The 25366-nt window shown below is 32.2% G+C and overlaps 1 protein-coding gene across 2 annotated transcripts in view; it reads left to right on the forward strand.

The window, feature by feature from the left end:
* Positions 1 to 25366, forward strand: part of LOC145276857 (nuclear pore complex protein Nup205-like) — a 393804-nt gene that overhangs the window by 301045 nt on the left and 67393 nt on the right. For both annotated transcript variants that reach the window (XM_080128250.1, XM_080128251.1), the window contains exons 16-21: positions 598 to 807; positions 1090 to 1269; positions 7265 to 7322; positions 20518 to 20707; positions 21038 to 21158; positions 22589 to 22670. In XM_080128250.1, the coding sequence (XP_079984376.1) occupies positions 598 to 807; positions 1090 to 1269; positions 7265 to 7322; positions 20518 to 20707; positions 21038 to 21158; positions 22589 to 22670 (841 nt within the window). The remainder of the gene's footprint in view (positions 1 to 597; positions 808 to 1089; positions 1270 to 7264; positions 7323 to 20517; positions 20708 to 21037; positions 21159 to 22588; positions 22671 to 25366) is intronic.

A 25366-nucleotide genomic window follows, 5' to 3' on the forward strand; every position in this document is an offset into this window, starting at 1 on the left:
GAAATGTGATTTATGATTGCGACAAGAGCATCGTTTCCAAATATTTGTCTCTACAAATTCAATTAGATATGTCCTGCATTCTTGCTTGTTTCACTGTTTTGCTTCCTTTCACATCCTTTCAACGTGGCTTGTTGGTGCGTTTGTTGTGGGGGGGGGTCTACAAAATGCAAACTATAATTTACAGTCAAATGATGGAATCCTTCTCCAACTTTGTTATACGCCTTCCATCAGTTGAATACGAAAAATATGAAAAAAAAAAAAAAATAAACAAACAGAAGAAATACCCCCTTACTATCACGCAAAAATAATTTTTAAAAATTATATTTTTTTAAAATAAAAAAAACGAAAAAAAATTTCGGTTTAGTGTTCACTTGAACAACACCCAGCTTAATCCGATGATTGCTGGTCACGCATGATCTATGATTGATAGGAAATTCCGAGAATCCGGTCAAATTCTACAAGAGTACCTTCAGATTGCTAGCTTTTTGTAATCTTGCTGTGATTATAGAGCAATTTGATTCAAACAAAGATTTAGGGGCAACTTTTGCTCTGATGATTTCAGGTGTATTTTCATATTTTGTTATCTTTTTCATCCAGGTTGAATTGGAAGAAATAGAAAGTAGGAATGAAGAGTATAATTTAACACGGGATTTTCTCACTTTGATCAATACCCTAATTAACAGTTCAATACCACAAGGATTAGGAGCTGGATACAGGACACCAGGATTTGGACCATATTTGGATTTTATTATTGATTCTGTACTTCTTAAGTGTTTAGCAAGAGCATATAAAAAACCAGCAGAAAAGGTATCTATTTTCTATTTTCGTTTGAATTTTTTTTATTTAGTCATTTATTTTAATTTGAGGTTTTGGATACAGTTTTGTATTCCATTTCTTGCTGTTTTACTAAATTCAATTTTTGGACATTTTAAAAGTACTTTTAATATTTCAAATGTTAAACTTTTTCTGCATTTATGTGTTATCTACAGAACAGAAATGTTCTATTTTTTTTCTTGTAATTTTTATATAAATTATTTGCTTTTATTTTTTTTACTATATTTTTTCAAAAATTATTTTAATTTTGTTTAGTGGCAAGTAGCTGTTGGTGCTTTGGAGATCTTGTACAAGATCTTGTGTGAGCATAAAATTCAGGTCAATCATTTTGTTGATGAAACTCAACTTGGTCAAGGAGGAAGTTTTGCAGCTAGTAAACCCCCAGGACACACTCTAATGATTTTCATGCTGAATGACTCTGGACTTTTACGTTTGGTATGTTTATCATAATTGTTTTCGACTAGTTGCAGTTTTAGACATTTTTAATTATATGCATTTTTTTAAATTATTAAAATCCTAACAATGTGTCAAGTTAAAAATTTGGATGAAATATATAATGAAAATCTATATAAAACAATAGAAGTATGTGTGTGTCTGCATGCAAATATTTAATGGATAACCTCTTAAGCTACTGATCACAACACTGAAATTAACAGGAAATAGTAATCATATACGAAGGATGGTTTATAACGAGAAAAAATCTTTGGATGGGTGAATAACATCTACAAAAGTATATCAACAAGTTGAAATGCAAAATGTTTATTTCTATTACTTTTGCACATTCGCAAATTCATTCTTAGAGTGGTTTAATTTTAAATCTTATTTATCTGTCATTAGGTCAATTAAACTTTTGAAATCAGTACTATATATATATATATATATATATATACACATATATATATATATATAATGTTAAAAGTCCACATATGCTTCTAGGATAGTGATTTAAAGGTTATGAGGTGTTTTGAAGCATGAAAAACGATGTTACTTTTTGTATTTAATATTTTTATTATTTTTCATATTTCAAGCGGATCTCTGCTCTTGGTCACAAAAAAGTATCAAAATGAAAAAGAAAGCCGTTGAAAAAACTGGAAATTTGTAGTATGGATAGCGTTCATTCCTAGCAATCATGTTCGAAAGAATTCACGTGGATTATTTTAGCCGTTTGTGGAAGAAGATTGTATTTTTTTATTTTTTTTATTTATTTTTTTTTTAAAATGTTGCAACGTAATAGCAAATTCATACGGCAAAAAAAAGACACAATTGATTTCAATATGTATAATGAAATTGAAACAAAATTGTTAAACAGTAAAAGTGATGTAATTAATAGTTATCATCATGATAGCACAGTAAAGTATTAATAACAAAGGTGATAGTTTTAAATAATAATAATAATGAAACTCTCCATGAAGGCATTGTTAGAGACAGTGTGCCCGGGTGTTTAGAAGTGTGTGTTGAACAAAAAAAAATAAAGTGGTAGTAGGAAGGTAGGCTGGAACCCTTACCGCGAAGAAGAAAAAGAACATAAAAAACAAAAACGTGACGTCATTGCCATTGCATCCATCGTCAAACTGGAAGTGACGAAGGTTTAAATTAAGGCTAGTCAATCGAAAAGAAGGGATAACTTCTGAAAATATTGGTGAAAAAAGCCACCCCTCCTTGTAGAAAAGTGCCCAGTTGAGGGTGAAGAAATTAATGTTTTTAGCCAATTTTCGATATCTATCGTCCGGAAGGTCGGCTTTAAAATGATACCAATCTTGTCATAATCCGTCCCCTCTGTCGAAAGTTTTAGGCAGATATACATACATTTAAACAGACAAGTGAGAATTATATTATAGACTAGCGGGGGTACCCGGCATTGCCCGGGTGTTTCAAGGTGTGTGTGCTCTTGAATCAAAAAGAAACACATTGGGGTAAAAAAAAGTTTTGTTAATTAGGTAGAATTGAACCTGAAGCGAAGTTGGAAAATAAAATGTGAAAAAAAACATAACACATTAACCGCTCGTCCAGCAAGAATGAGTTACTGAAAGAAGTTTGAATTTATTTAATTAAGAAGAGAATTGACAGGTGCCCGCACTAAATGACGTCAAGTGGAAGTCGTAGAGTTATCATTTTGTGCAAGCGTTACGACGACGACGTAAGCAATAGCTATTCAGCAGTGAACATTTTCTGTGGGACAGTTTTTAATGAGGTCGATAACTCTGTTTATTTATTTTTACCTAACTTTGGGGAAAACAGCTCCCCTGTTTATTAGGGGAGTGTCTCGTCTTGAAATGAAAGCAACCATCTAATATGATGATGGTAAGCCGACGTTACATCACTTTTTCTAGAGACCACTGGCCGTAGGCCAGGATTCGAATTGAGTTTCGCTTTTTTTATATTGAAAAACGAAAGCAAACATGCGGCGATCCCAAAATGTCAAATATTTAACGTTTCAAAGTCGGGCAAATTAAATAGACGTAACCTCCGTTCGTAACTCGTAGATATTATGATTCCGACGTGATATAAAAAGTTTTAAAAGTGAGCAATGGCCTTGAGAAGCCGCCGAAAAAAATCCTTTTGCGGACATACACAAAAAGTGAACATACGTACATACACACATTTTCGCCTTTATATATATAAACTAGCAGGGGGTACCCGGCGTTGCCCGGGTGTTTGTAGGTGTGTGTGTTTTTGGGTAACTCGTTTGCCGGGTGTTTGCTTTTAAAAAAAACGAAGCCTTGACACGCAGCTGGAAAATAATAAAGTGTGAAAAAAACGTGACTTGACAGGTGCCCGTTTTTGACGAGTTAATGACATCAACTTTGAGTACGGGACAGTGTTTTATTTACCGCAAGTCTGTTCGCTTCTTTTTTTTTAATACGGAAAAGCTTAATGTAATTGTTGAATATTTATCTTTTCCAAGTCAGGCAAATTAAATAAACAGTTAACTCGTAGATATTATCATTTAGGCGCAATATTTTTTTTTTTTTTTTATATTACATTTTCACCCCAAACAAGGCACATTGCCACTTTGGTGTAGGGGGTTACTATCAGGGGCAACAACTACTGGGGTACTATGTTGGGATTTGGGCAGCAAGATGTTGGTTCACGTTACACTTGAACTTCTGCATGTCAGTACAGTTGATGAAGCAGGAACCTGGAATGGAATTCCAGAGTCTAGCGGTTCTTGGGAAGAAACTACTGGAGTAGAAAGATCTTTTACATCTAGGGATCTCTACTGTCTGGGGTGGGATTTAGCTGCCTGTAGGGTTTGTTGAGAGTGTCTACGTCAGAGCATTCACCATTAAAATACTTGTAGAACAAGCAGAGGGATGCAACATTTCGTCGATGGAACAGAGGCTGAAGCTTAGATGCCATTTCAGGGCCTATCAGATTGGCGACTCTCTTTTAAACCTTGTCTAGGAGCGAGAGACAAGTAGCAGATGCACCAGACCAAATGTGACAGCAATACTCCATACATGGGTGAATGGTGGCCTTATAGAGGTACAGGATACTTTCGGGTGTTAGTAGTTTTCTAGCACAGTAGAGAGAGTCTACCTTCTTCGCAGCGGTCCTGGCAATGCTTTCAATATAATTGTTCCAACTCATGTTTCCTGTGAACGTTAGGCCAAGCAGTTTGAAAGATGTACTCTCAGATAAAGAGTCACTGGCCATTGCTATTGGTAGCAGAGAAGGTTTCTTAAAAAGTTTTAAGAAGTTGTGAGGCGACCAATCGCTTCTCGGAAAAAAGCCTTTCTTGGACATACACGAAAACGCACACACACAAACATTTTCGCTTTTATATATATAGATGAATGACTGGTGCTACTAGATCAAGCTGTCTGACATTCAGTGACTTCCTGACTAAAATGTACTGTATGTAAATGCTATTGTTTTTCCTTCCTATTTGCACAACTTAACCATGTTCTGCCAAGCCCAAAAATAAGAACAACACCCCCTCCTCTTCTTTGCCCCTCCCTCTTTTTCCTTTTTTCTTCTTCCTCTCCCACTTCCCCACTAGCTTCCTGAATCAAAATGCACCAAATAATAACATAACCTTTTCAAGACTCAATCAATGAGTAACTATTTAAAAATATAAACAACTTGAAGTTTAAAACTTTTTCAGAATTGCTGGATTCGGCATTGAATAACCCGAAAAAGGTTGATATACCTAAAAAAAAAAACAAAAAAAACATTAGCCTAACAATAATTATTGCCCTGTCGGTTGAGGTTGTAGATTCGCCAACTGCACCTCTGATGACCATGGAGATAAAAGATCATTAACTGCAACGCTCCACTTTGGCCCTTACTTGGACTAGACAGGAGGTTGGAGAAACCTTATCCGATAAATCGGCTTGTCATGCCAGCTCTACTATATACAACCCATACTAAAACACAGACCCCCCCCTCCCTCCCTCCATCCATCACTAATACGTAATTAAACTACCCAACTATATAGCAGAAAGCGGTGGCTGAAGGTCAATCAAAATGGAAGTCACAAGCTAGACAACTGTCAAACACTTGAAAGATAGAGCAATGGATGGACTGCAGGGGCTTGATGCTTCTTACGCTTCTGAGTATACTGTCCATATAGCCCTGACATATTGAGGCAAATGGGTTTCCCCTTCAACATGCCCCAATGTTATCACTCCGAGGTGGGTAGGAAGCAAGAATAATAAATAACAAAAAAAAAAACCTATGAATAACTTCAAAAAATCCAAGAGAAAGTATGAAGCAATAGACGATGTGATATCCCCCTCAAAAAAATTCTTATTGCTGGAATCACTAAAGGAGACTCCACTTACTAAATTATCCCCTTTCAAAATTCAAAAAATGAACCCTAAAAATACACGATGGCACTTTATTGGTAGAAGTGAATAAAAAAAAGGACGTCGAATTATTACTCAACATGAAAGTCTTTGATGAAATGGAAATAAAAGTATATCCACACAAAAGGCTAAATACATCGAAAGGGATGATTTAACCCTATGCTCAATAAAAACCGCATTAAAAGATGGAGTTATTGAAGCAAAAAGAGTCGCAATTAAAAAAGAATGTAAACAGATTGAAACAAGAACATATGAACTCACTTTCTAAAGCTCAATAATACCCCAACAATTAAAGATTGTATATTCAGTGGAGAGAGTGGAACAATATATCCCCTCTCTACTAAGATTCTTCAAATGCTTGAAGTTTGGGCACAGTCAAGATGCATGTAGAGGAAACCTAATATGTGGGAGATGTGGAGAGAAAAAAGCATAACCATGAGACAAAAGCCTGTACCAAACAATTCAGTTGTGTGAATTGCCAAAACAATCATCTAGCATGCTCTAGAGAGTGTAATATATAGAAAAAAGAAAAAGATTATGCAGATGAAATATAGGAGAAATATCTCACTGCCAGGAGCCATACACAGTCAATCATATACTGACAAGTTTTTAAGATCTGAAAATAAACTGCCTAAATCTATATAATGAAAAAGCTTTAAAGGACGTCTTTACTCATGTAGACCCAACTATCCTCCTCAAATATCTGAAGATAACAGGGTTACTCAACAGATTTAAAAAATACAAAAATAAATAAATAGTACCTTATTTAAATTTAACAATATAAGCATAGACACTGAACACCAGATACCAGGATGCATAAAACTTATAATTTATAATATATATAGTTGTATAACCAAAATTGTTAAAATAAAAAAAAAAACTTTGGCATTAAATGACCACTAAGGTTGATATGCCGTAAAACCAACCAATCATATGAATGAGGGCAAAAAGTCCATCTTTTTAAAAAATATATATTGGAAACATCTTACTAAAAAAAAGTTTTTTTTTCCATTCTAATTTAAGAAAACCAGCAGCAACTTTAGCAATTTACTAGACTTTAACTTTTTACATCAACAATCACAATCACGAAAACATATTAAAGATTTAAATTGAATAATATAAACAATCTCATTTTTAAGTCCTTCTCTTGACATGGTTAGATTTTGCTGTCTATGCCGTATTCGATCAATCATATCTTTTGTCAATCCCAAAATCTGTCATCAAGTTGAAAATTGTACATGTTGCTTTAAACCTGCAGGTAATTGCCCATTTATAGCTTTTAAAACATCTTCAAGATATTTGAAATATTTTTCCAGCTCCACAGCAATAAAATAATTGTCAATACATAGAAGGTAGTTTTTATTGTAACTATTTTACAAAATTTAAACATTTCATGCAGTATTGGAATGTGAACATCACTTTTGACTATCCGTACAGTTTCAGGTGTTAAGAATTAATATTAATAATTTTTAAAGAACAACAAATGTTTAACAAACTTTAAAAAAGATTATTATTTTGACAATGTCTAAAATGTTATAAAGGATTTCAGTTATTATATTAGATGAAGATTTTTAGATCAGAACATGTTTGTTAATGATAATTTTTTTTTTAATCTCTAGATTTTACAAATATTGAATGATGCCTTATTACAGTTTTCAGCATATATTGAATTCCCAGGTTGGTTTTTGTTTTCATTTTGTTTTTTAACATTTCTTTAGAATTTTTTGATATCATTTTTAATTGCTGTCATAGTCATAAAATGTAATGAATACATACAACAAAGTGATATGTTTTATTTATTTATCTATAAATCACATCTATTTAGCAGGATTGTGATGTTTTAAACTCAAAGGAAACTGTTATATAAGGATCAAAAGCACTGTAGATACTAATATATCTTTGTCCAAGACAACAATTATAATTGCTAGAAAAAGAACCAAAATTTTGCAGATCTAAGTATTTTTGTGTTGCATATTGTTTTACAATTTTGATGTCAACCATTTGCATTATAAACATGTCTTTTGTGTTTCTCATATCTACAGACTGCAAGGGATTATTCTACAGTCTCTCTTACAACAGACTTATTTTTATGGAATTGATGTAGATTTTATCCAAAAAATTGTGGTTTGTATGTTTTATAGGGAACTGTGGTTAGCCTGTTGCAATCACTGTTGCTGTGCATGATTACAGTAAAACAGTTTAAATAGTTATTATAAATGACAAAAATTTTACCTACTATTATGATATTTAGATAATTTTAAGAAATAAATAGAGTAATATTTATTTAAAAGAAATATAATTGTTTATCTGATAGCTAAAATAAAACAATGATGCAATATGGTTTTATTAATAACACTAGCAAAAATATCCTCTCTTTGGTCACTCGCCCTGGGGGTGGGGTATTAGAATACACCCTAGGATCCAATAAACGAAACAGTTGAATGAAAGAAACAAAAAACCGTCTTTCCTAATGAAAAACAAAAAAAAGCAAATTTGGAGGAATATAAAAAAAAAAATGCCAACAAAAACTGTCAGAGGAGAAAAAAAATCTATAGAATATTTTTCTAAAACATTACTAGCCATTACACATGAATGTATACCTAAAAGTAGCAGAACTAACAAACAACAAAGACCCTGATATACAATGAATGCCAAAAAGCAATACATCTACATAAAGCTTCATTACAAAAATTCAATAATAACAATAAGAAATATCGTGTAGACTAAAGTAAAAGCATTGAATAAAGTTACAAAGAAATATGCGCGAGCATTACCAGTTATTGACGGCATATTAGCCTTGCTTGGGTCAGCAAAATGCTTCTCGAAATTAGATTGAATAAGAATGATAAAGAGAAAATAGCATTCACCTGCCACCAGGGTTTATTTCACTTTAACGTGATGCCGTCCGGACTCGTGAACACCCCCGAGGTCTTCCAGGAATTAATGTCCATAGTTTTACAGGGGCAAGAAGAGTTTGTGTTACTGTATTTGGATGACATACTCCAATACGAAGGAAGACCATTTAAAACACATAGATAAGGTATTAGGTACTTTATGCAAACACAACCTCAGGATAAAAACCACAAAGTTTGAGTTCTTTAGAAAAGAAATACAGTATATGGGTTTTAAGGTTAGTGAGAGAGGTATACAGCCAAACCAATGTCAAATCTATAAAATCGATTTCGACTCCAACCACTGTGAGACAAGTGAGGGCTTTTTTCGTTATGACTTCATACTATCGGCAATTTATAAAAATATTTTCTGATATTGCCGAGCCGTTAGTCCGATTGATGAGGAAGTATGCGTGTTTTCATTAGGATGACGCATGCCTTTGATAGCTTAAAAACGAAACTCGCAGACATGGTTATACTGGCATATCCCAATCCTGATAAGGACTACAGACTGTATACAGATGCCTCTGATCATTTGATTGAGGCATGCTTGTCACAAATGGTCTGTTCAGAGAGAGGGTAAAGAGGTAGAAAAGCCGATCTATTTTTTATTTCATAAATCGAGTAACACCCAGACGGAATGGTCAACGATAGAAAAAGAAGTATATGTGATACAATATGCCCTTAACAAATTAAACCACTACTTGCATAGTGCAACGTTCACCATCTATATGGATCGTAGACTTCTAGAATATTTGTTGAACTCACTAATACAAAATAGGGGGATACAGACGTGGGCTTTAAGTATGGCTGGTTATAATTGTACTATATAATAGCTGAAGGAGAAAGACAATGTTTGTGTGAATCTTTTGTCACGCTCTAGGATTTGAATAGGAACAATGATGATCCCCCGATAAAGCTAGATAGTAAAAAGAGTATGCATCATATAAGAATGCTGAGGACTCGTTGGTAAAGCATGAACAACCATCGTTATTGAGTATAGAGTTAATTAGGGAACAAGAAGCTGATGAAGAGATGTTAGATTTAAAGATGTAAATAAAAAATGGTAAACTATCCAAAATGGAACAAGATGTACCTCTTTTGTTGCAAAATGTACCTCTTTTGTTGCAACGATGAACCATTGATTATATTATATGTACTGTCACATCTTAGGAAAAGGGTGTTATTCCAGTATCACAACAATAATGGTCACATGGGTATGGAAAAGATGTCTCACACCATTAAATAAAAATATTTCTGGCCTTGTTTATTTAAGGAGGTAAACAAATACACAGGTAAATGTATTCCGTGCCAAACCAGAAATTTGAGGAAGCAACACCCTCAAATGTAGGAGTGCGATTTGCTTCCATTTCCTTTTGCGGAATTGGCAATAGATGTTTCCGGGCCCTACCCAAAGACTCTTTCGGGTAACCAGTACATAGTAATATTCATAGATATGTATGCTGGTTGGCCGGAGGCTTTTGTGGTCCCTAATAAGAAAGCAGAAACTATGGTGCATTTGTGGATTGACAAGATTTTCCCCAGATTCAGGGCACAACTTCAGCTTTTAACAGATAACAGGCTCGAAAATATCAATGGTATTAGAGAACCTCAGTGTACATCATGTGACCACATCACTCTATCACCCACAAAGTAATGGGAAAGTTGGAAGATTCTATAGAACGATGCATGATGTTTTAGCAAAGAAGATGGGGAACAACGACCAGTCATGGGATATTTACATAAATCAAATGCTAGCAACTGTCAAGTTCCATGTGAGTAAAATAAGAAAACTCTCACCATATCACTTGCTCTATAGCAGAGATGTTATTCTGCCATTAGGCAATATATTGAGACCCCGTAGTATATACTATGGTGATGAACATTACGAAATCACTCAACAAGAAATATATCGGACCTTCACTCTAGTTAGAAACAATATTAGAAAAGCTAGGAAAAAGATGATTGAAAATTCAGAGAAAAAGATAAAAATGGTAGACTTTAAGATTGGTGACTTAGTTTAACTAAGAACCACCAAAGAAGAGGAAAATTATTATGTAGTTATAGAAAAAACTGGGCCTGTCTCTTCTAGAATTAGGGATCAATTAACTCTGTAATGAATGCACATGCTGGACATTTCAGGGCAGCGTCTATTGAGGAGTGGGAGATCCCCATTACAGAGAGGCTGTTGAGGAGGTATCAAGTGATTCGGAGAACGATTCGGTACCAGAAGATACTGGTTTTTCAATGCAGAAATGTCGACATCAATGAGAGAATTGCGATGAAGAGTCTAACATTCCATAGATGGAGTGTCGTATTTTGACACGTAGTATGATGTCAGGAACCGTAAATAGCATGACGGCAAGATTCGAAAAATGTAATAGATGTGAGTGACCACAAAGATAGTAAATTTTCACGTCCGGTAAAAGAAAATGGAGTTGACTCAGAGGTAAATAGAAATAGTGAGTTGAATTGGGAGATGCAAACTCTACTCAGTTATGCAGTCAAGCCCCAGTAGGAAAACAAAACTAGTCCTCAAGTCGATTTACGTCACCCCTACACCATCCTAAGATTAAGAAGAAAAAAAAAAAAAGAAAAACCTTTCTCTGTGAGTTGGAGTATGAATAACACTTAGGAAAGATAGTAGGATCTTCTCGTTTCAATCAGAGTAGGTTGAAATGGTAAAGTAAGATTAATTTTAAACCTTACTCTACCATTTATTTAAAAAAAAGAAAAACTTCAGCAGAAACATGCATGGAGCTATCGAGTGACATTTACTGATATCAATTTTATAATAGCGACACTGTTACCATCGATGACCAGCGGTAATGCATCGGGAGAGACATTGAAAAAAAAAAAGATAAATTATGTGATTGAAAAGAAAATGAAATTACCGTATATTTTGGCGTATAAGACAAACCTTAAAGTTAAAAAAATCATCTTTGAAAATCAATATTTCATAAGATACCGGATGTTGCCTGGGCTAAACAAATATGGTTTTGTGATTTAGCAGTCATCTTATACAACTGATATGTGAAAAATTTATTAAAATTTGCTTCAATTTTGTACCTCATCTTATCAGATGCAAAAATGTAGTATATATATGTGGACTTGGAAAAAAAGAAATCCATGAGACAAAAAGTAAAGCAAACTGAAAATGCATTAAAAAAAAAATTGCATATTGAGCTGGGCGATGCCACAATTATTGCTGGTTGTGCACACATACAGTAGATTCTTAAGAGACATTCCAAGCAGAGTTAAAATGCAGGAAGAATGTGCAAACATTGTAAAATCAACATTTTTGACATTGACTGATATTCATAACAATCAACAATCATAATGTTTTAGTCTCGGCAGGGAAGATCGAACAAATTCCTGGCAAGAAATTGTCAATATAAACAAATACTAAACCAGGGCAAGCAGATCGGAACAAAGCAGAACGAGTTGTCATTTGTCGTCAATAAGCCACTTCCAGCCCACCTTTTCTCTCTCTCTTAATATGAAGTTTTGTATAAACAACTTGTCAACTTATTTTTGTAAAGGTCGATAGTTGATATATATATATATCTACATGTACTTTGCACTCAAACTAAAAGAATTATATAGACTATATGGTCATCATTTAAAAGTGTGGCAATGATGCAATAAAGCTACCAGTGCGGATGAGAGACATCATGAGTTTCTGAAACAACTTCCTCCCAAATCAATAATACATCTTTTAAACATATTCAACAAAATAGTTTTCAAGGGAAAACTAACCAATAGCTGGAAAAATGCTAGCGTGATCCCCATCCCTAAGCCAGAAAAAGATGGTTCAGATCCACAAAATTTCAGACCAATTTCATTAACAAGTTGTCTCTGCAAAACATTTGAAAGAATGATAAGTAAACAACTGAATTGGTATCTGGAAACCAACAGCTCAAGTGCCAACATACAAAGTGGTTTTAGAAAGAAAAAATGAAAAATGGACAACATAATCCTATTGGAAACCTTTATCGAAGCTTTCATTAAAAAATAACATACAATAACTATTTTTTTTTTTTTTTTTTGATTTAGAAAAGGCTTACAATACAACATGGTGACAGGGTATAATAAAAGACCTATATATTAAAGGGATCCTGATAGAGGTTTTAAAGTAAGAATTGGACCAACCCTATTAGACACAAAAATGCAGGAAGAAGGGGTTCCACAAGGATGTATTTTATCAATCATGCTCTTTAATATAAAATCAATAATATTGTAAATAGTCTAAACATTAAGATAAATGGATCCTTATATGTGGATGACCTTGTAATCTATCATAGATAAAAAAATATTCATACTTCAGAACGCCAACTACAGACATGCATAACAAACAATGGCCCACAGAAAAATGACTAACTTTTCAATAACCAAAATTAAATATGTCCTTTTTGTAATCATAGAAAAATGCACAATGACCTTACTTTCAACCGAAAAAGAACAAAAATCGAAATAGCTGACCAACATAAATTTCTGGAATTTATTTTTGACAAAAGCTCCTTCATCTCTCACTTAAAATATTTAAAACAGAAATGTTTCAAACCCCTACAAGGGCTATAGCAAATGGGGATCAGACTGCTCATCACTCCTAAAATTATATGAGTCAAACTAGACTATGGAAGCTTAATATATGGTTTAACTAGGTATCCCAAACCAAAATTTTATTTTCATTATATCTAAAAAAAAAAAAATTAATGAGATCATATAGATTTTTGTAAACCATAATCAAAAGTACCAAATTTATTTTGGTAGCTCAATTAGCCATTAAGTTATGGTCGTTCAAAGTTTGTTGGAAAGTTGAAAATTTACTATCATGGCCCAGAAGCCAAATTTCATAGTATATAAATAAAAATGTAAGCTATTAACAAGTGAAAAATCCTTATAAATGTAATCTCATCTTATGGTAAATGAAAATTAATACTAATGAAAGCAATAATTATTAGATGAAACCAACCTAAACACTAGGCAAAATCCCACTACCAACGGGGGGAAAAATCACAAATATGATATGAAAGTGCAACTTTGACTGTTCATATCAATTTCATTTCAATAGCTAATGTATTGAATCTTCTTAGTATGCTTCATAATACATTAGAGATCAAGATAATTTTTTCTTTTAATTATAAATTGATAAAACCACTCAATTGTGGACCATATAAAAGCAGTTGAACAGACAATTTGCTAAAAAGGACAAAAAGGGGTTTTAAAAAAATGAGCCAAAAGTATATATGTTCCTGAAATAACTGTAAAAATGTAACCATTGGAAGTAGAAGCTTATAACTTTGCAACTTTACTAATTTTTGGGTGAGGAATTCAAAAATATTTTTGCCTTGTTTCTAATAATAAAACTATTTAATATTTTTACTTTAGAGAATTTAAACTCACCAAAAAAGGATCGACAGCTTTAAGATTTAGAAATTTGTCATACAAAAGGTCACAAGTCGTTTTTTTTTTCAACTTAAAAGACAAGTAAACAAGTAAGATATTTTATAGGCAGAGGTCTTACTATAATTTTTTTTCCTTATGGAATTTCTCTCAGAATTCTTTCATAGGCTTCTGCTTTGGTAGATATATCGAACACTCCAAATCCTACCATCACTTGAAACTAGCATTACCTCAAAACCCCATCTGTAAACAAATGCTTACTCTACCAGTGCAATGTCATCTGACAAAGGCCATTGAAAAAAATCTTTTCTACCTTTGGTTTGCAATAAAAATTTTATTACAGCACTGGATGCAGATATAACCTCAATGACTTGGCCGATGTAAATGTTGGTGTCATAGTAGACAGCAACCCATTGTCCTTGATGCTCATAACCGAAGATATCCTGAGATGGTTCTTCATCACAACTACAGGAGTTATCTGAATGTTCAGCAGATTCACTAAGGGACTTTTTTGTGTTGCTTTGGAGGCGGAAATAAATCAACTGGATTTTTCTCAAGTAGTCAGAGAAAGCAGTTTCCAGTTGAACTTTATTTCCACTGGTGTTGATTTTGACATCCAACACAACCTTGAGATATCTCAGTTCAAGTTTATCAAAAACACCTGATAGAACATATAGGTCCCAGGGGGGGTACTTCTACAGTTTATCGCCAAAAATGCAGATGCCATTTTTTTCTTGCTCACTTGTCATTAAAATGCGAGGGAGAAATCAATATTTTAAACTATGACAAAAAAAAATTAAACTAGATAATCGTTTTATTTCAATTAATTTTTTGTTAACCTTTTAAAGTTCAAAAAAATGTTTCATTAAAATTATTTGTTTGTTCGTAAACAAAGAAAAAACTATTTTATAAAAATCCAATATTGCTTTCATTATAAAATTGTTTTATTAAAATTATATTTTCGTATGCAAAGTTTTCAATAAATGTTTTTACAATTATATTTTGATAAATTTTTATACAGTAAATGTTTTCGTTTTCAAATGGCTCTCACTCAGTTTAAATAATTATGAATATGTCATTTTCATTTTTTTTTTTTTAATAATTTTTTTCATTTTCTGGTTTTAATCATAAAAATATATATACATTTCATGAAAAAATTCCCGTTTTCATTAATTACATCAAAACATTTTCAATTAAACAATTACGGATATATGTTCTCTTTCACTTTTTTAATTTACTTTTTTCATAGTTCTTTCTGGAAGTAATTAATATCTAGTTTAATTTTTTTGTTATTTATTTCTAACTTCAGTCATACTGATTCTCATTCGGATTTTAACGTCTCCATTTTCGATGATAAACTGTAGAAGTACCGTCTCAGGAATTATTAAATAAACCAAAAAAAAAAGAAGATTTTTACAGTGGAAATAATTTTTTCATTTATGTGCCTAATGCACATAACTTAAAATGTACACAGTTTAATTTTTAAAAGATAATTTAACAATGCTGAAGTTTATCCAATCAACAGAAGATAAAGTATATGAAATGAAGATAAAGTATATGATATGAAAGTTTAAAAGGAGATATAGAAAATAAACAACTGACATTATTTTTTAAATTATAAATTTTCATTTCTTTTATTGACGCGCTTGTCGCACTAGAACTATTATTTTAAACAATAACTTTTAAATAAACAAAAACAAACTCACTTATCCATAGTGAAACAAGTTGTTTGTTTACATTTTCGTTGGATCGTGAGGCTTGTTTGAGCTGACAGTTGATTTCTTGATGATACTTCCTACTTTGGTCACTTGGGATTAAGTTGTAAATCTCGATGTGTAGGTACACTCAGTTTAATTAGTTGTGCTGTTTGATTTATGAGCATAGTAATATGATACCAACAGATTATTAAAAGAGGAGATATTTCTCTACAAAAAGGTGCGATTTTCGGAATTTTTTCAATTGAATTTCTTTCATGTTTCTTTATCGGAAGTTTTCAAGTTGTATTTTTTTTGTGTGAAAAACAACTTAAACCCCTTTTTTAAGCTTACCATATTGATAAGTGACCTTCTTTTTTAAAATGGTACTATTTTTTTATATGTAGAGACTCACAATATCGCGTGCACCAAATTTGAAAAACACACAACATTTTTTTGTGTAAAAAAATACAGCGGCGTTCACCAAAATTAGTGACATAACCTGAAGGAGCCTGAAAAAAAAAAAACTATTAAAAACACAAGAAAAAGAATTATATATTTATAAAGCAAAAATATAAAATTTTATTTAAATCTAAACTTTATGAAAATAACTAAAAAAAAAATAAACGATATATCGTAAGTTGAAGTTAAGGGAAATTTAACTTTATTTACTAGTTTTCACATCCTAAACTAGGCTAGTTTGGGATACCTAGTTTAACCAGAAAAAGATATCTTAAAACTCTGGACCCCAGTCATCACACAGGATTAAGACTTGCCTTGAGGACATTCAAAACCTCCCTGATAGAAAGCTTATATGCTGGAGCCTATAAACCCCTACTAAAATTGAGATGTGAAAAACTAGGCTTACAATATTATCTAAAATTCAAATCATACCCCACAAATTCTGCCTATCAATGCACTTTCAATCCCAACTACACACATCTATTACAAAAAAGAAAAGAAAATGCAATTAAACCCTTTGATGTTTACATGGAAGAAACAATAAAACAACTTACAGACAATCTAATAGATCAAACCAGCATCCACAAGGAAAATTTCACTGAAATCCCATCCGGGCTGCTAAATCAACCTAAAGTCATACTAGACCTTACAATATATATTAAATCCAATATTCACCTCTCAAACTATAGAGAAAAAGTAAACATTCTGGATTCTTACCCAAATTGGACACACATTTACACGGATGATTCCAAAGATCAAAACAAAGTGGGATGTGCCGCTATTTCAGAAAACACTATTCAGCAGAAAAGATTACCAAATAACTCTTCAATCTATAGTGCAGAAATTACAGCCATAAACTTGGCTCTAGATATCATCACCAACCAAAATTCGAAGAAATTCATAATATTTGTAGACTCATTATCAGTACTTGAATTATTAAAAAATCCAAAATTAAACAATCCCTTACTAATCAAACTGTTACAAAAGATCCATTCTATCATGCAACACAAAACTTTCTTCTGTTGGATTCCTAGTCACTATGGTATTTGTGGAAAGAAAAAGCTGATATGGTGGCCAAAAATTCCCTAAAACTCCAAATAAGCGACATAAAGGTCCCATATACGGACTACAAACCTTCAATAAACAAGAAATGGCAAGAAAACTGGAACAATTGCCAAAACAACAAACTCTTCCAAATTATGCCTATACTTAAAAAAAACTATTAGATCCCAGAAAATCATGTAAAAAAAAAGAGGAAGGTCCCGAAACGGTGCATAGTTTCTTCTGATGACCCAATATTATCTATAAGATGAAATACCCCCCCCCCAAACATGACTATATAAAGTTTTAAAAGATATGCTATGAAATACTCCTCCCCCAAAAAGAAAGCACCATCCTATAAAACTTAGACTAGGAAAGCCTTAGAAAGGCACTTTATCTCTCTCTTGACATTAACTTTATTCGAATAGAAAACAGCTAATAAATATCACTATATACAAGCCTATAAGGTAAGCTGTTTCTCTCAAATACATTTTCTGTTGTTCGCTTGCTTCATAGCGAGTTTTTACTATTATTCCGGTAGTAATTTTCATCTTCATGTATCTGAATAGGACACACATACATAACTCACTCCTACATACTTAAAAGTAAAGAACCTTTCAAAAGTATACCAGGTCATGAACCTTATATGGTGAAACAGTTTTTACTTGATTTCTCTGACCTCACACAAATTCGTTAACACTGCAAGGCCACAAACTTAAAAACTCTTCAAAAAAGAAAATCCTAAAACCATTCTAAACTTCTTAAAAGAAGCAAATCTTTACCATTAAATATAAATGCCATAAAATAACAAACTATACCAAAACATTACTCAAATATACCCAGTGAAAATCAACTCTAAAAGCATCTAGAAATTAAAATTTATATACAGCATTAAATGACCCGAACAAATAAACTGTTTGGTCACATGGATTTATCTCTCAGTGGGAATAAATGCAATCAATTTTCAATCTGTTCTTCATCCCCACATATCACTTGATTTTGAACTGGATGATTGATTTTGGATGAGATGCCGCTGTCCAAGAACTGATGTTTTGGTTATTTCTTCCTTTACACAATGCATTTAGTGCATTTAGGTGACAAATAAGACCTGCAGTGTGCTATTTCTAATTTACTTTGTTACTATGACAGGTGACATCTTCCTACAGTTATCTGTATCGCTGATACTCCTTCTGGAATATGGCATCCAAACTTCATCCCCCTATTTTATTTTGGACATTCAGCATCTGGAGTGGGTTTAGAAACTTACAGCATGGATATTTCATGAACTCTACGCAGTTGAACGTTTTCAACCTGTACTTGATTGAGCATAGGCGGCTGCTAGATGATATCCTCGCTGCAGAATCATGAACTGTAGCTACAATGTGTTTTCACAATAGCTTTGCAGTGACGGCTTCATAGAAACTCAAAGAACCTGTATGGACTATGATTTTGGCATCTATTTCAGTTTGGGTAGCTGCACCGTTGAACAGGTTGCCAGAAACTACTCATCCTGCAGACAACCAAGCAGTTCCAAGCAATTCTAGTTGCTGATCTTTTGATAATTACACCTTACTTGAGAAGGGGAGTATGTGATATGATTCTGGCATAATACATCATCTACCAAAATTTGAATACTCCTTCCAAGGAGTTTTTCACACCAGCATCAAGTTATCTCTACAAGACCCAACAAAAGATGTACAATTGTTTGAATCTTCTGTCTTTTTATGTGGTTTGTTGCACTGTGTAAATTTTTGGCCAATGAATTTGATTTGAAGTCATTCATTTGATATTTTCTATCTCTATAAGAAACTATATTAATCAATTAAGTTAGTTTGGTTTGTCAGATTTAAGTTTAAAATAAAATAACCGATGTATGCAGTTTAAATTAGAAACGTAAGAATTTCTATTCTAAAGTAATCATTATTTTTACCGACATAAATGATTCCAAAGTAATCATTACTTTTACCGACATAAATTATTGTAAAGGAAATGCTGTTGGGAAAATAGAAACAATTTATTTTGCTTAACTGACACCTTTGTGACGTATTTGCATTTAAAAAATGGTAATATTTAGTTTTGGTGCTGATGTATTTGATGGATAAACATCCAACATATGTTTGTTTGAAAACATCCAACACAGAGCATGTAAAACCAAATGTGATGATTGTTCTTTACTTCATATTGCTTTGTTTTTATAAACATTCATCTCTAATTACATAAATTTGTATTTTTTTGTGTTGGTTTATTGTTCTCATATTTTCTCTACAGTAATAACTAATTTTGATATGTTAATATTAGCTTAGTATATTTTTAGTATATTTTGTGAATTTGTTTTTATTTCACTGACTAACTTTTCTGTTTTTATTATATCTGAAATTTGTATGAAAACTGTTGGAAGATGATTAGAATTTTTATGTATAGTAATGTAAGGCTTGGTGGTTTCATTATTTATATCAGATTGACAGGAAAGTTCTTGCAGTTTTTAACTTTTAAATTCAAATAAATATATCTTGGCTCAAATAAAAAATTATTTATTGAAATAAACACACTTTTGCCAATGCAAAACAAGTGTATCTGTGAAAGTAACGTAAAAATCGTGTTCTGGTGGTGATGAAGTTGTTGAAATTTTTGATATTGCTTAGATTTTCAAAGGATTTCTTATGCAGAAAGTTGTCAAGCTTGAGAAAGTGGTAGTCGGTAGGTGAGAGGCCTGGAGAGTATGGTGGATGAGGCAGTTTCATATCTCAATTCATTCAATTTCTGCTGGGTCAGTTTAGCAATGTGTAGTCAGGCATTGTCTTGGAGGAGAATTGGCCTTTTCCATTAACTAATGCTGGGTGTTGTTTTTTCATCCATTTATTGACAGTAATTCGCTATCGTAATGATTTTGCCTGCATTCAAAAAACTAATGGATAAAACCAGTCGCATGCCACCAAAAAGTCAGCATGGCCTTCTTTTGGTGCGACTCTGGCTTCAGGAAGTATTGGAAAGAACCCACTTTTTATTGCAAGTCACAATCTGGTCAAGAAACTGGTTGTTCTTGTTGCGTAAAAGAAGGAAATCCAAAAAATTCTGCACGGACTTTCTTCTCAATCAAAATAATTATTTTTCCTCTCATTAATAAAATTTAGTTTAAAAGTAAATTTTTTCACTTTGTCTATACCCCCCCCACCCCATGAATTCTTTTTTAGATTTTCTGAATCACAACAAAATTGATAAAAATATTTGTTCTGCAATATCTTACTATGATTGCTATGAACCATATAACAAACAAAATACCTGGCAAAGCTTCCGAAATAACTTTTTATTTTTAAATGGCTTTTTGAAAATTTCTATTAAAATTTTTTTTTTTTTTTTTTTTTTTTTTTTTTTTTTTAGGCAAAGCCTTGCTGGAAAAAGCATGTCTCTTGTGTCTGCGTTTAATTGAAATTACTTTGGAAAAAGAAGATGAATTCCTAGCTGCTCTTCGAGAATCTGGTTCCTCAACTGTGGTGGTTTGTATGGATCGACTATTGCGTAGTGTAAATCCATCTACTGGGAAACCTGATCACTTGGTCAACATTGCTAAGTATGTATTTTATTTAAGAATAAAGTTTGTTTCTTAAATATTTTATTCCAAGTATTTAAATCAATTTAGCTCCTATTTAATATCTTACCAATATATTTTCATACAATCTACTTTAATATAAATTGTAGACTAACCAATTTAATATACTTCATCCATCCCTACATTTTTGAATATCTTGGGTGAGTATAGATTTTAGTCTGAATTTGCTAACCATGTTTTTTGCATTACAATGATTCAATGATTGATTTTAAACATTTTTGCGAACAAATATTTAAATGATAAAAATTGACAAATTCACTTTCTATGTATGTTAATTTTATCTCCTTTCAGATTTGTCCTTTACAATGATCATTTATGTGAACATGCACTTTCTACAATGAAGATTCTGTTTCTTGTGTGCCGGTCAGCATCTGTCCAGTCTGATTTAGTTGCCCTTTTTACTGCAAATGAGGTAGACAACAACAAGAAACCCTTTTAAATTATAAATATGTAAAAATATTTCATGTTTTCTTCATACAAATTTAAATAAAAACTATGTATATATTATACTAAAGCTGAGTTAATTAACATTTCTTTTCCTGGGACTTTTTCCTATAAAACAAAAAAATACATAAAATATATAGTTTTGGGATTGAGTTATGTTTGGTAAAACTTAATTTTAATTGCTTTAATTAACTGTAATTTGTGATTAACTTGTCAAGTGACTTTTAGTAATTTTATGTTTATTACTTTCAGTCTCTTCTATGTTGTTAAATCCTAACTCACTCTTATTTGATGCATTGTCTATATCATTTGCCTCCATTACTCTGCATCTATGTCATGCAAAATTTTACAACACTTCATAAAAAAAGTTGTTTTTAGGTATTTCTAATATCGTTAGATTAAACTTTTATTGTTTGTAGAACATGTATTTATGTTTTTAGTCAAACAATTAGATTTTAAACTAAAAAAAGAATTTTTAAACTTCAAAAGACTGATATTTAGTCACTCTTAAATTTTAGAGGCAGATCAATCAACATCTGGTTTGCTTTAGTGCTCCTGCTGTAGGAAACATTGAAGTAATAAAAGAGGATGCATGGAGCATATAGGAATGTTTGTCAGAATACACATTTACTGTGTTTGAAAAAGATTGAGTCTTTTAACAAAACAATGATTCTAAACATACTGCAAAGCTTACAAAATCATTAATGTTTAGTAGAAGTCATTCAAAATGATTAAATCAATCTCCAGCTCACAACCTGATTGAAAATTTTTGGAAAAAGCTGAAACTGAGAATTTAAAGACAGAACATGCAAAACCTATATGAACTAAAGGAATGTTTTTATAAAGAATGGTATAAATATCAGTTATGATGTAAGTTTTTAAGGCTAGCTTAGATCTGATGAACCCAGAGGAAGATTAAATTTGGATAGTATAGGTGAATGCGCGATCATGTTAAAAGAATGGATGAGAGTTCTTAGATTAGCAGATGTTGAACAGTTTGGGTAGCAGTTAATTGATAGAGAAAAATATAGTAGGAAGTGATCAGGATAGACTTGAGAGATAAAGACCTGGTCAGAGATAGGTCATTTTTGATCCAACACATGTTAGCACATATGTTAAACCAAATATGATTGTGATGATCTGACAATAAATTCATACAGCAGAATTAACATAAAATGATTGATTTTACAAAGAACAGTAAATAGATTAAATCAAAGGCATTGGATTTAATGAAATTTGCTTGGATGAATAAATGCTGCCTAGAGAAAACTCAAAAGATATATTTAAAATGTTTGAAAAAAATTGTGTTATTCTAACTATTTTTGTACTTATTTAAAAAAAAGTCAACGCAATATTTTTTGCACTTGATATTATTCTGTTTAGTAACTTTTTTTTCAGGTGACTCACAGAGAATTACTACAAGGATTTGTTGAATGTTTAGAAAATGATGAAAAGGAAACTAATCAATGTGAAGATCAAGGTAAGAAGTTTTTACTGTAGATCATATCTTAATAGTTTTGCATTCCTTGATTCTGATGAATAAGTAGTTGTGAGCGACAGCATCCCACTTGGAGCTAGACAAGCAGTTAGAAATATATAACTATAAAATGTATAACCTATATTATACCATACACGATCAAAATCACTATTAATGTAGCATAATTAATCCATTCTCCAAATATATTGTTAAAAAGTGAATCAATTAAATTAAAAGAAATAAGATTGTTTTCTATCAAGCATTATGTTTTCTATCAAGCATCAAAGTTAAATTCTCTGTTTTTTCTAATCCAATATTTATTATATTTAATTAAGGTTCTTCTGGCTAATTTTGTAATGTTAGTTTCAGATTTAGCAATCTGCATTAGACCAATTCAAAACTTCATCTGATGAGACCATAAATTATGAAATACTTTAGATTTAATGATTGGCCATATTCTATCTAGAATCTTTTTACTAATGTTGCCTATATCTTAAATACAAGGAGAGATCAAATTTTATTGTAGGGTTAACTTCAAAGTCAGGTTTGTGGTTCTTCAAAGTAAATCTTGGGCATTTTGGAATGTACACTTCAATATTGTTCTGTATGTTAATTTGAAAGCATTTATGTTATGGATGTCTTTATTTGCCAGTTTATAATTTTTTTCAGTTTATTCATGATTAAATTGTTGTAAGTGCTAAAACTCCTATTATAAATGTTCATAATTTTGTCAGCAGGAACTATTAAGTTTGGATTGTTACATATATTTTTTTAACTAGCATGGGTGCCCGTCGTTGCCCGGGTGTTTGGAAGTGTATGATGTTGAGCAAAAAAAAAAAAAAGTGGTAGTAGGAAGGCAGGCTCAAACCCGTACCACAAAGGAGGAAAAGAACGGGGGAAAAAACTGAGGTCTTTGCTGTTATGACCACCACCGCACCGGAAGTGACGTAGGTTTTAATCAAGGCTAAACAATCGAAAGGAGAGGATGACTTTTGAAAATATCGGCGAAAAAAGCGACCCCCCCCCTCCCCCTTAAAAAAGTGCCCAGTTGAAGGTGAAGATATTAATGTTTTTAGCCAATGTTTTGATATTTGTCGTCTGAAAGGTCGAGCTTAAAAACAATACTGATCTTATAAAAATCCGTCGCCTCTGTCGAAAGTTTTAGGTAGACATGCAAACATTAGGTACCGGTACTGACAGCCAAAATTTTAAAATCGCCTGTGGCTAAATTTGATTCTCTCATATAAAAATACACACAAATACAAGAAAAATAAAACAAAAATCATAAAAAATATCTTGTTTAGTCTTCAAGTTATGATCATTTTCATATTGGCAAATGTAGCATGTACATGGCAACTTTGAAAAAAAAAGTAACCGGAAAAACGTCACAAAAGATGCTTTCATCACTCTTAGTATTAGAAGACAATAGGCAATAAAAGTATAATCATATGTAATTCAATTTCAGCCTTCATTTTTGAGATGTGAAAAGTGAACATTGCAATATTTATAATAGCAAAATCGCACTGGTGGGCACTTTGTGAAGTATCAGTAAATAAAACTGAATTAAAGAAAATTAAATATTAACATGCAATATAATTCTATGCATAGTGATTATTATGCCTATTTTTTTTTAAACAATTCCACTTGCAAGTTTTTTCATCATAAGTCGATAAAAATACTGATATCTTCAATTTCAATGGCGGAAATAAAGTACCGAATGTTTTAAACGTATACAAACTTCAAAATCACGAAAACTATTAAAGATACAGATGTGAAATTTTGCATGCATAATCAATACATATTGTAGAATGTCATATCTAAATTTCAGCTTTGTACACCTTATAGTTCTAAAATAATAAACTTAAAAATCGCAATAATTCACTGTTTATCATGGCGAAGTATAGTATATAAGCAAACATACCTGTTCAACACCAATTTATATTCAATACAAAAGGAAGCTGCATGTTAACAATAGAGTTCTCTATACAATTGATATTTCCTTGTGATTCTGTTGAACTCTTCGCTTGGAACTGACCACATTCGTCCATTTGAGGTGGTTACCTCAAACCCCCAATCAAACACATACAGAGAAGAGACTTTCTACTTCTGACCTTGCCCATCTAAAGGCATTTATTTTCACCTTACACTTGTCCAGAAATTTCACTTGTCCTTCTTCACTACTTGTGACAGAAATTACTTGACCTAAATAAAAGTCATCGTCATAATATACTGCCACAAACTGTCCTTGTTTGCTGAAGCTGTAGTTTCCAAACTCTGCCTGATCAACTAGAGCACTTTCTTCATCTGTTTCACTTTGTGATTCTTCATTGTCAGGAAGTGTTTCATAGTCATTTATTAGGTCTGAGCCATTAAAAAATGCTTTCAAGTGGCTTGCTAGTAACTCTAAAGGTCGGTCAAGATTTAAATGTTCAGACTTATTGCCCAAAACTATTTTCTGAAACCTTATTTCATCTTTAGGGCTCCATGTTTACTATTCCTGCTTCCTAGCACATGTAGCATTTGTGTGACATTCTCTTCACTGAAACAAGGCCCACCATGTGTCTTCCTTGCATTTTTCTCCTTTTCTTGTTTTGTTTTCTCCAGTTATTGCTTTCTCTTCTGAAGTAATGCCTGTTGTTTTATTCAAACTTCTTTAGATTTGGATCCACACAATCCAAGCAACTTGTTCCTTTTCAGAT

The sequence above is a fragment of the Euprymna scolopes genome, chromosome 5 (genome assembly GCF_053919585.1).
Source record: "Euprymna scolopes isolate OS-2025 chromosome 5, ASM5391958v1, whole genome shotgun sequence".
In the NCBI taxonomy this organism is placed as follows: Eukaryota; Metazoa; Mollusca; class Cephalopoda; order Sepiida; family Sepiolidae; genus Euprymna; species Euprymna scolopes.